Source organism: Photinus pyralis, unplaced genomic scaffold, assembly GCF_008802855.1.
Source record: "Photinus pyralis isolate 1611_PpyrPB1 unplaced genomic scaffold, Ppyr1.3 Ppyr1.4_LG8, whole genome shotgun sequence".
In the NCBI taxonomy this organism is placed as follows: Eukaryota; Metazoa; Arthropoda; class Insecta; order Coleoptera; family Lampyridae; genus Photinus; species Photinus pyralis.
Window position 1 is genome coordinate 8,175,787 of NW_022170819.1, and position 13,185 is coordinate 8,188,971.

Here is a 13,185-nt window from a genome sequence, read left to right on the forward strand (position 1 = left end):
GAGCCCCGAAGAAAAAATTGTCTCACATCGACCCGGAAAAAAAATTTTCTTATAGAATGTGGCCTGTAGAATCCATAATTTCAAACAGTTCCAAGATTGGGCTACTAGTTCAAAAGTTACAGCCCTTTGAATTTTCTTTCGAAATTTGTTTCTAGTCTATAACCTTTGATTGAGAAGTCTGATCGAAAAAGTACCAATTGATTTGGATTCTACGCACCCAGATTAATAAGAAAAAGTGTTTTCCCGAGAAATTTTGGTGTAGTCGAATTTGGTAAAAAGGAAGGTTATACACTGCCTTTTTTTGAGCCCCGAAGAAAAAATTGTCTCACATCGATCCGGAAAAAAATTTTCTTAGAGAATGTGGCCTGTAGAATCCATAATTTCAAACAGTTCCAAGATTGGGCTACTAGTTCAAAAGTTACAGCCATTTGAATTTTTTTTCGAAATTGGTTTCTAGTCTGTAACTTTTGATTGAGAAGTCTGATCGAAAAAGTACGAATTGATTTGGATTCTACGCACCCAAATTAATAAGAAAAAGTGTTTTCCCGAGAAATTTTGGTGTAGTCGAATTTTGGTAAAAATGGAAGGTTATACATGTTTTGATGAATGGAGGTGTTCACATAATTCATCTAACGTGCGGTAATTACAATTAATATTACATTCATACACTTTGTAATGTAATGGCCCCCAATTGCATCATGCTAAATTTCCCAAATCAACTATGTACCTACCTACCTACGTAAAATAACTGTGTCAGATGGTAATTAACATTGTTTAAAGATGTGCGTTCTAGAACTGGTTAATACCGATTTATTTCGTGACCTGAATCTGTGATCAATTTAATTGTTGTTTACACACAAATTGTGATTGAATAATTCCTCACAATTTGCTCACTTTCTAGTTGACAAATCAAAACTATAAACATGCAAAACTGCGTTGGTTGATCTAGGTACCTAGGTCTTTGAAGCAACCATATGCATCCCCCTTACGCTAAAAGGGTTAACAATAACCCTATATAAGTGTTTATAAAAATGCAACCCCTAGTCGTTTGTAAATTATGATTTTTTTAGTTAAAAATGCAATCTTTCTTGGCAGTTGTCCATTGTAAGGGTTGTCATTTTTACAGGCAGATCTAATATTTCTGTTTGTTAAATAATTACGTTAAAAGGGTTAACAACAACCCTATATAAGGGTTTATAAAAATGCAACCCCTAGTCATTTGTAAATTATGAATTTTTTTATTTAAAAATGCAATCTTTCTTGGCAGTTGTCCAGTGTAAGGGTGGTCATTTTTACAAGCGCATCAAATATTTCTGTTTGTTAAATAATTACGCTAAAAGGGTTAACAACAACCCTATATAAGTGTTTATAAAAATGCAACCCCTTGTCGTTTGTAAATTATGACTTTTTTAGTTAAAAATGCAATCTTTCTTGGCAGTTGTCCAGTGTAAGGGTTGTCATTTTTACAGGCGCATCAAATATTTCTGTTTGTTAAATAATTACGCTAAAAGGGTTAACAACAACCCTATACAAGTGTGCGTAAATGCGACCCCTAGTCGTTTGTAAATTATGAATTTTTTAGTTAAAAATGCAATCTTTGAACAGTTTGAAAAGCTGCAGCAATTTATTAGTGACGCTCGAATATATTCAAAACTGGTGTTATACTTTTCAGAGAAATTTTGGGCTCTTTAAGGAAATTTGGCACAATACAGCGTTTTAGAAGATTTTCATAATTTCCTGGTTCATGATGTGGAATATAATAGAGGTGCTCCCTCCATTTTTTGAATTTTTGAATAAATTAATGGTAGACAATTTTGAATGTTTTCTGTATGTACATACGCTTTCTTGGCCTCTCTCTAAGTAAAAAAATATCCATTAAGACAACAAAATGAAAAAAGAAGAGCAGAACAAATCTAATAGTTCTGGAAGAGGCATAGAAAATTCTCACCCTAAACACCCTCGCGTGTTTTGTAAAACGTTAACGCATTTATAAAGCTTTCCGGAATTCCGAAATTCAAATGGATACAGGCCTTTTATGTTTTCCAGAGTTATCTACTTCCTATTACTACGCCCTTCCAGAACGTTGTCGGCTACCGCTGGAATTAAAGGCCATTGAATTATTTCAAATACTTTAAATAACCCAATGATTTCACATAAGGCATTTAAAAGGCACTGGCTACACTGAAAACCCGAAAGTCTTTCCGGACGCTGTGAAGGCTTTGAAGAGAAACCTGTGTAAATTGTGAATACTCTCTCGAACGAAAGGTACCATATCTGTAATAGACTGGTTCACTTTTATAAAAAGCAGTCGTTTAACAAGTTCTAGGGGCATTTCAGACAACATTTTGCCAAATAGGCGTTTTTTACTAATTTGGACCTGCTGAACACGAATATCGATGTTGGCACCTCGAAATCTGAACAGGAAGTTCAGAATTCAAGATGGCGGCCAATTTCCGAAAATGTTGATCTTTTCTCTCATGCGACCGATTTTTTCGATCTAAAAACGGATTATAATGTTATTCCTGACGGAGGTACGGCACGATAATAATAGTGAACAAATGTTTAAACAATGATTCCATAGTTTTTCTAACGTCAAAGTGTGTAAAAGTGTGTAAAAGTGGAAACCTTTTTCATAATACTATGGCTACTGTTTCAATTTCTTCACAGCATGTAATTATTAAATTATTTCTGTTTTGGCAAGCATTTTGGTTCTTGTGCGTCGTGTGATAGATATCCGCGATGTTCCATTACCTCACATTTGGAAGAATTTCCTTTCATTGGAGGAAAACAAAAGAAATCTGATCGAGTTCTTGTCGCATCACCTTGAAGAGGCCTCATTTGACGGCGTACTGGTGATTGCTGGAGGCTTCAGTGATGAAAGGAAAGTTTTCTGTAACCGTCAGACGACACAGATTTCCTCCTTAGAAGCGGAAGCGGATACTATAGGATAACGCTATACAGATACAGATGTATTTCTGTTGCTTCTTCATCACTTCGAGAAAATACTGGCAAACTAAGTTTGGTTGCTGACCGGTACTTCAAGAAAGATAGTCTTTGTTCCTATCCATAATTATGTGCAGAGGAACTAGCCAAAGGGAGTAAGTAACGAATATCCTATCCTTTTACGCTATCACAGGAATAGTGATGTCACGTCATTGCTGTTGTCAATTTCCACGCTTGGATGCATTTATTTTTGTTTATTTATTTATTTTTGACCTTTCTTTTAAGCAGGGGAGTTTCAGACAAGGCTGGTCTACCAACCCAACCCACTAGACATTTACAAATATCTATATCCGAACCCGGATGTGAACCAGGGAGTGTTTCAAAAGTGCTCTTTTTACTGTTCACGCTGGGCATCATCCCCTCAGCGAGAAGATATATCTTTTGCAAAACTATAAAAGGTTGGATATCATAACTAGGTACATGAAACTTCACTTGTTCAGGGGTATCGGCTTGACTCGCATATTTTAGGTGGCGTCTTTTCTTCCCTTTAGGTAGCTGATACCATAGTTTCCACCGACGGTGCGCGTCACGCTTAGTTCGGTAGGGAGAAGTCGCTACCAGACGTCCGTTTGAGAGAATCCCCACGTGTCTGGCCCCATCTCGGTTAACCAAGTAGGACTTCCCAGAGTGAAGAAGCATTGCCAGGTTTCAGGAGCTGCGAAGCTTTAGATCTAACAATTCTGTACTCCATTCTCTTGGGATTCCGTCTAACCTTCTCTAGCATTTCGCATCCATTTCCATAATTACGGCATATCAGGTGTAAATCTCAAGAGGTACTTCTTTGATCTTAAACTCTGAAATGTCGCTCAGACTAGCATATCTATCCTTGATTTTCTGGGGAAAGAATTGAAAATGGTATATTCCCATTCTTACAACGTTAGATTAATTCCAAAGACTGCTCTAGATATCGTCCTTTGTCGTTGTAAATAGGATTGCTCGTCAAAACTTTGTTAAAATGTCGCAAGGTTCAATTGATTTGTACTACCTAATTCTCAAGAAGTCGATTGACCTAACACCATGAGAATAAGGTGTTCATAATTTTGTATTCACTTTTCTATATGCTTTCATACTTTAATAATAATAATATATCCCCAGTAGCGGTAATTAATACCTAGCAAAATAAGAATCTTCCGAAACACCGCAGTTTAGTTGAACTCCTTCATTTTTTTCATATAAAAATTAACGTAAAATTCGAAAGATTGTAGTTATCAAAACTTTACAAGGAGAATTATGCAATATAAACGCATGGCGGGAATACTTATATATGTCAGGATTACTAGAAACAATCGTTTTGCAAGTCCTCCTTTTGGCAAGGGGAGCTAGGAATTTCGTAATTCTTAATTTTACCTTTGAATATAAACCTAACTTTATATTCAAAGATTTTACGCATTCCTGCCGCTAAAAAAACTACTACATTATTGTTAATAATTAACTATTATTATCGTGACGTAGGTACGTCAGGAATACCATTATAATTCGTTTTTAGATCGCAAAAATCGGTCGCATGAGCGAAAAGATAAACATTTTCGAAAATTGGCCGCCATCTTGAATTCTGGACTTCCTGTTCAGATTTCGAGGTGCCAACATCGATATTCGTGTTCAGCAGGTACCAATTAGTAAAAAAAGCCTATTTGGCCAAATGTTGTCTGAAATGCCCCTAGGACAGAGAATCTTCGCAAAGTGAACCAGTCTATAACGTATCATGAAGGGTTCATTTTGTAAACGGGCTATTTTTGATTGATTTATAAATTTAATGAAAATTACTGAGGACTTCTGGGCGAAAATTCCTTCTCTTAAAACTGGAACACATTTCAATACAAAAACCATCCGTTTAATGATTTACTGGAAAAAGTGCCTCGATTGCGTAATCCAATATCTAGGCGACTATTTTATTTGGAGTAGGTAAAATCAATTAACAATAATCGCTGTGGTGAAACTGCGTCTAATTTAAGGATGAAACAAGAAAAAAAAGCTTCTGCTGGCTAATCAATTTATGGTGGCGATCGCCCTTTATACTTTGTACACGACCTACTAACACGTAAAGGATGAAAGGCAAAACAACCACACAACAAAGGAAACGCGACTCGAAAATTTAATTATTTCGAAACTTTCCGCCCTTATCGATTTGTTACATGTTTGGGCGATCTTGAATATTTGCAGCTGAGATTATTTAACCGTTGGTTTAGAAACGATGCGGGGGCGGGTAATTACAAAAAAACGAAAGTGTTCAAAATTGTTACATAAGTAACAGTTTTGACCACTTTCGCGTTACTTTCAATGATTGTTCTTCTTTCCAGAAATGTAGGCTGCGGTTGTTGTGGAAGAAAGTGAGATGATATGTTTTATGTTCGAATTAGGGGGCCAAGGTAATATGGTCAATTGGGGCCGATGCGCAATTTCTGACGCAATCTATTATCAAACTAGGTGCATGTAGAAAAACTGGAACATACCCGCACGAGGATGATTTTGTTTAAACTCGAGGTAATTTAGTTTGCAATTACAAGCCGATCGTTACATTTATCGTCTCGTTAAACGTAAACAAGTAAAAATTCCGGGTCGAATTTCGGTAGTGGGTGCACATATAAGAGCGGGCTCACCTGGAGCGCCTTGTAAATTCGCGATGCTGCATTTCGCGTTGTACCTCCTATTCTGTTGTTGTTTAAATGATGCTTCTTTACCGCTTCAGGCCAGAAGCGGCGGCTTTCCAAAATTTCCGATCGAAACTTGCGGCGTCCGAGCGGTACCATGGGCCCCGGAAAGGTTGGCACGGGTTGTTGGAGGTCAGGTGCCTCCATACGGTGCGATTCCTTGGCAGGTGCAGCTAAGACGTGGTGGAGAACACCAGTGCGGGGGTGCGCTTTTAAGTAGTCGATTGGTTCTGACAGTCGCGCACTGTTGGACTGATGGGCTGATTGCGGTAACCGGATCGTTATCGATGCCAGGAAGATCGTCTGCTGAACAGTCGGTTAGGGTGGAACGTGCCGTACCGCATCCCGAATTTCGAAAATTTGGTCCGTATAGCAACGATATTGCTTTGCTGGTGCTATCGGAACCCGGAATACAAATTGGCCCACTTTCCCGTCCCGCTTGTCTTTCGCTGCGATCACCTCCACCGGGCACGTGGTGTGAAGTATCAGGTTGGGGAGCAACAGATCCTTCGTATCCAGATCAAATTTCCCCAAGCTTACGTGCTGCCGTTGTACCACTACTGTCACTGGATACGTGTAGAAAGGATGGTATTTATGGAGGACGACAGCAGCCCATCTTAGATTCTATGGTGTGCGCCGGAAGATTGAATGGGGGTGTTGACGCTTGTGGAGGAGACTCAGGCGGGCCGCTGGTTTGTGAAATGAACGGAAGAATGGAACTTACGGGCCTTGTTTCTTGGGGCGACGGATGCGCCAAGCGAGATCGTCCAGGAGTCTACACCCGAATTTCCAACTATGTTTCGTGGATTAAACAAGTGGCCAACCACTACGGGGTTGATTACCAGTAACTAACTTTTGGAATTACAGTGCTAGTCATACAAAAATTTTCGTTTCTACAATTCTAGTCCAATGCGTTTTAGCATTTTTATAAACAAGTGTAAGGATATAAGAGTTTGATATTTAAGCTCGATTAACATATTCTGATCGTTTCTCGCGTGTAAGACATTCCATTCCTTATAATATATTAGGTAGCGCTACGAGAAAGTGGTTACTCCTTAATCAACGTTTTCGTTTTCGATCGCTAGCTTAAAACATACGAATAAAGCAATTTTTGAGAAATTACCGCTTTTTTTGCTTTATTATTATTCGGCCAAGTGGAGTGTAAGTACCTGTGATTAAAGATACATGCTATAAATAAGCATATCACTGCAAAGCAATTTACTTTAATTATCATCTTTTATGGAGACGCAAAGAAAGTGAAATTTTAATGAAATGTTTACCATAAACGGGTGTGCTGAAGATGGGGATGAACAATTTTAGTTAAAATTGCGCTATTAAGTTTAATTAATATTTTCTTTGCGAGTAAATGTTCGTATTAGAAATTTTTAGTTAAATTAAGTATTATTTGCTTTTCCGATTCTGAAAGTAACTACATATTGTTTAAATGTTTAGTTAAGAAGTAGATAAAACGATGTTGGCGAAAGTATTACGACAGCTATAATGCTTTTCATTGCAATTGACATTGCCTGGTTTATTGTAATTGCAGTTCTTCCTTTTACTATAAATCATACATAAACATAAATTTTTTTAGTGAGAAAAAATGTTTTTGGTTGGTGTTATCCACATGTCCTGAGACCACGAAATTTGTAACTTGTGCATATTTTAAAAGGACATACAGACTACAGAGATACAGAAAACATTAAAATGAAAAGTAAAAGATGCAGATGCAAAGGCCACAGAACAAGTACAATGAATGCGCATTGTACTTAATCCAACGGTACTCCTACATACATCTAACAGGCCATATTAAGAGAAATAAAAAGGTTATTGTTTCAAACTGTTTTATTGTGGTAAATGGTAGCTTATGACACTTCCTTAATCCTTTGGAACATCAAATTATTCCAAAGTGCCTACTGGGAGCAAAAGATTTGCTACTGCTCTGTTGACTAGTCGCCTTTTACGACACGCAGTGTCTCTGCGGTAGGGTTATTCTACTACCCGACCCTACACGGGGAAGATTAGAACGGTTTGTTTGGCTTTCAGGAAACATTAGCAATCAAATGTTCAAATCCCTTTAACAAATTTTTTACAATTTTCGTAAATCTTCCTAGGAATTTTTCTAAACACCTCCCTGCATACAAGCTCCAACCCCCATACCGACTAGACTAATAGGACTAGGAATAGGATTCGATATTTACACGCAGAGAGGATAACAAACTGCAAGAGGTCGCAACTCTTGCAGTTTGTTATCCTCCCTGCGTGTAAATATCGAATCCTATTCCTAGTCCTATTAGTCTAGTCGGTATGGGGGCTGGAGCTTGCAAAAAATGCAACATTTCTGAAACTTAAGTATGTTGTTCGGTGATGTTTAGTATTGTAGTGTTACTCTTTGGTAGTACTACGCCCCATTTTTCCAACAAAATTTCTTTGTGCTAATGCTAGTCCATAACTTTTGATTGAGAAGTCTAATCGAAAAAGTACGAATTGTTTTGGATTCTACGCACCAAAATTAATAAGAAAAAGTGTTTTCCCGAGAAATTTTGGTGTAGTCGATTTTTGGTAAAAAAGGAAGGTTATACACTGCCTTTTTTGAGGCCCGTAAAAAAAATTGTCTCAGATCGACCCGGAAAAAAATTTTCTTATAGAATGTGGCCTGTAGAATCCATAATTTCAAGCAATTCCGTGATTGGGCTACTAGTTCAAAAGTTACAGCCTTTTGAATTTTTTTTCGAAATTGGTTTCTAGTCCATAACTTTTGATTGAGAAAGCTAATCGAAAAAGTACGAATTGTTTTGGATTCTACGCACCAAAATTAATAAAAAAAGTGGTTTCCCGAGAAATTTTGGTGTAGTCGATTTTTGGTAAAAAAAGGAAGGTTATACACTGCCATTTTTTGAGGCCCGAAGAAAAAATTGTCTCAGATCGACCCGGAAAAAAAATTTCTTATAGAATGTGGCCTGTAGAGTGTAGAATCCATAATTTCAAACAGTTCCAAGATTGGACTACTAGTTCAAAAGTTACAGCCCTTTGAATTTTCTTTCGAAATTGGTTTCTAGTGCTAATCTTAGGGGGCGCAAAAAAACCTCGAAATGTTTGGATTTTTTTAATATTTTTGCTTCTAGCGCGATAGCAGTGAACCCGACCCAAAATTGTACTCTTATAAAAATTAAAGTAAGTGCGTAAAATTTATTTCTATCAAAGAGTAACTATAATACTCTTTGCTTCTATTAAAAGAAATTATCTTTTTTGGTGGTATATGACAAGTAGGAAACTTTGAATATCCCTGGACGACGATAGTGATTGTAAGTCGAGGCCTTTTCCCCACCAAATATGGCCGAAAATATGGGATGTGGTGGACAGCGTTGTATATTGTCGAGGAAATAGTAAGTATAGGTAAGTATATTGCAACAATTGGGAAAATCAATATGAATTCTTGGGTATATTTTTCCGGCAATCGACTAAAAAAGTACTTTGTCTGAGCTCTAAGCGGAGTAAAAGTAAATAAATATCCACAGCAATTAATTCGACTAATCGACCGTGCGATATAAAAATAATGCACAGTTATACGTACAGATAGCTTTTCATTAATTTATATACACGAAGCACATCTATAGGTATACATATTTATAATTTTATATACTGTTATAGCCTCCTGCTTCCATTAAATATGTTAAAGAGCCAAAGAAGGCAATTCATCGAGGAAATTTATTTACAATTTTGGGAATTTGCCTTTGTATAGTATGTCTTAGTTGTCTTCCAGCTGCAGTGCATCCCGAAAATCCTTTCCTTCTCGTTCTCCTTCAATCATCCTCATGAAGATCTGTTTCTAGAGCTTTCCAACAGGCATATCTTGAGCAAAAGGTACAGCACATTAGCCCTGTTTTTTTGCAGCCGCAGGCGTACTAGGAGCTGCATTGTTTTGTCTCTTTTTAGGAACAATTCCGTTATTCTTCGCTGACCCACCCCAAACCGTCGGTACTAAGTAATTGTTCATCAACGTCTAGACTAAAATACGTTCGAAACACCTGATACCGGCTGCATCTTTAGTAGGCGGTAGTCTAGCCAACTGGAATTTGAGTTTGGCCACCGAAATCAGTTGGGGTCTTAATGAATCTAGAGAATCTGTAACCATATTTCCCCCATATAGCGGCACGAGCAGCTTTTCACCTGCCTCGGTAATTTGGTCTTTTGAATTGCTGAAAATGGGTACGTGTTGTAGGGACTAGTTTTTCTCAAATAACGTACACATCTTCTTCTTTTCTTGTCCATAAGGATTTGAGGGGGTGTGACACCCACCCACTGCATGAAAAATCCGGTGCAACTGAATATGTACCGAACGATCCTCGACATCTTCACAAATCCATCATTTTTACAACTATGTAGCACCTTCCTTATTATATCCTTAAAAACAGTAATTGTGTTACAATTTCCAAAGTGATCGGACGTTTCTAAAAAGAAGTTATTGTGCACCCGGACAGACAGAACAAAATTATGAACGATCTCGAGGATCGTTAATAAATATACCTAGTAGCCGTGGAATCTAGCTTTAAAGGGGCATTTCTTATCCTACTGTCAATAGACATTTTTGTGGGAATCTAAGGCTAGGGCTCTTAATGTAAGATCTACATCCTCGCCCCTTATAACCACGCTGTTGTGCTCAACACCCTTCGCTAAAGTAGTGTAAATTATCATTAAGTCTCTAACTATAAACTAAACGAAAAATTAACCCTTTGCTACACACCTGACTTGTTTTGTAACAAAGGATTAAAAAGTGTGTTTGCTCCTGAAAGAATGGTTTAAAGCCGAAACTTCGAATTTCGAAATTAATATGCTTTTTCTTATAAAAAATATGTTCACCCATTGATAGTTTTGTTATTGACATATACCAAGTTAAGAATGCAAAATTGTTACTCAACAGAAGACATTATTTTTAAGCCTTTTTCTCCCTAAAGTTAGAACAGCGAAATTTTGTTGAAAAAATGGGGCATAGTAGTACTAACTAAGCATCACAGAACATTACTAAAGATTCAGAAACTTTGCATTTTTTGCAAGCCACCATCCCGTTTTTAATTATTTATATCATATATGAAAAGAAGTGTTGTAACTTTCCTCATCGATTCTTCCTCAGTTGCGTGCATCTTCAATTTGATATCTAGCATACGTAAATTTCGAACCTGTAATTACAAGGATTTTTTTGTACCAAGAAATCCAATTTTGCCTATTCTTCTTCAGTTACAGTTTGATATCTAGCGTGCATATAGGTACATTTATCGAATCTACAATTATAAAAGAAATTATAGGTAGGTAGGTACGTACTTAAGTTACTGCAAAACAAATGCCATAAAAATTACAAAATAGAGGAAATTATGAGAAGAATAAAATCATCCTTGTCCTTTATCTTTCCATCCTCAAAGGAAATTCAATTTTCTCTTTCCGATTCAGTTTGATATGTATGGTTTGAATTTAATTTCAATACCAGCAAGTTCCAGTTCTGTCAGTAGGTTGGATTTTGGGCTATAACTTAAAATTTAAAAAACGTGTCTTGAATATTTTCCAAAAGGTTCCGTAATCCATGACTACAGAAACCATTATAGTGTACCTGCAATGTAAAGACATACACCAATACGCATATACAGGCATAAAACACAGACCAAGTAGATACACATTATTGCCTAAACCTATACCTTACTAAGAAAAGGTCAAATTTAATAAGGGACTTTGACGTTTGTTCCGAAATGATTTATTAGCGTAGGTACAACGTACTACATCTCAAAACCACCAACCGTTCTATAGCAACATACATAACATAACAATAACCTATTTTCTTCCTCAAAATCCTTGAACATTGTGGATGGTTGAATTATTGATTAGTCGCCTATTACGACACGCAGTGTTACTGCGTTAGAGCTATTCTACTACCCGACCCTACACGGGGAATTTAAATGCACTGACCATCAAAACCACTGAAATTGAAGTACATTTTGCAGATGCTTCACTAATTCTCGTTATACTTACCAAGGATTTACAGCAATTCTGATTTGAAATTATTTTGAATGCGCACCATTTCACTCAAAACAGTTAGCGATGGTGCTTAAACACACAAAGACGGCACTCTCCTGTGGAAAGTACCTAGGCAGGTATATCCATGGATCCCGTAGAAACAGCAAGACCGGCATTTAAAGTTTGGCTATTATGTCCCCTATAAAACCAAAAATTTTAATTTTCACACTGAGAGACATGTAAAACTTGTAGGTGTGCGCAGAAGTCACTTGCCCCCCATCATGCGCAACTTGTAAGAAGTGATATTCTTCCCAAGAATGGGTGACAAATCTGTGAAGTAAGTCTACAAATCAGCAGAAAGCAGGCACAGATTTGAAGAGATTTCAAGTAAAAGAACATTGTAATTTTTTTTTAATTAACGGCTCGCGAAAATTGGGGGTACAAGATGCAACAAGCAATTTTTATTTTATATAAAACGTACAACATAAGGGAATAGGAGCACCAACTAGGGGCAAATTTTCGTCACTAGAATATTCGCGCCATGTTATTTCCCCTTTAGGTACCTATATTTATGTCTAGGAAGTTCTAAAGCATTCAATGTCTAAAGTATTCATCCAAGACAATTTGATCTTTATAGTTACAAACAGTAAGATTTCGTAATAAATTATGGACTAGTATTGAAATGCTGGTCACATTTGCTAGAAACAACACTGTAAGTTCTAATGTGTGCGGCTATGCAAAGAAATATTTATTAGGTTTACGAGTAAATGATTAGGCTTTTTGGCTAGCAAGTTAATTTCGTAAAATTGAAGGGGATGAATTGTAAACGTCATGGCATGTACCAATGTATGATAATGACGGCTCTTTTCAGAACTAAAATGAGCCTTGAAAAGACATCATAAATTGTAAGCGCTGGCTCACACAATGGGCCTCTGGTGTGCCTAAGTGCTGCCCGGTCGGGCTCCCCTGCGAATAGAATAGAATAGAAGCGCTGGCTCAACTTTGGAACATGGTAAAACCGATTTTTGACAGCGCAATTACCTCCGAAGTACCTTAATTGATCACTGTGAATATTATTTACCTGTCAATTTGTGCATGTAAACCTTTACCATTTAAAAAAAGTCTTTGGTTTACATGATTTTTTAATACAGGGCGGGTTTTTTTTGGGATGTTGAGTGGATAAAATGGGAAGCGGTATTGAATTTAATGCGCCGTACGATTTTGTTAAAATACTAAACCAGCTTTAGGTATTTATAAAGGACAAATTTCTTAATTTGTGAGCAATTCACGCATTGAAAAGTTCAGGCCAATATGTTAAGTTCTGAAGAGCCCGCAAACAACTGAAAAAAATGAAAAAAGGTGTAACATTAGCGCATTTCCCATGCGTCATACCTATGTTTTTCTTTACCATGTCGAAGTATTCATGGTACTAATGGTTAAATTTCAAAAAAATGTTTCCATAAATAAGAAAGTTGGCATTGCGAAGTAGGTAAATATCTTCAAAACTGTAGTACATGCGGCCTCGGACGGACTA

General features: G+C 37.0%; 1 protein-coding gene across 1 annotated transcript; it reads left to right on the plus strand.

The window, feature by feature from the left end:
• The first annotated feature begins 5,623 nt into the window (after positions 1-5,623).
• LOC116178356 (brain-specific serine protease 4-like) lies at positions 5,624-6,520 on the plus strand. The gene has a single exon (XM_031497825.1). It carries the CDS (start codon positions 5,624-5,626, stop codon positions 6,497-6,499), a length of 876 nt encoding a protein of 291 aa, XP_031353685.1. The 3' UTR covers positions 6,500-6,520.
• Positions 6,521-13,185: the final 6,665 nt, after the last annotated feature.

What these genes read in the sequence shown, in the direction of transcription:
- LOC116178356 (XM_031497825.1), top strand. Translation starts at nt 5,624, where the DNA reads ATGCTGCATTTCGCGTTGTACCTCCTATTCTGTTGTTGTTTAAATGAT.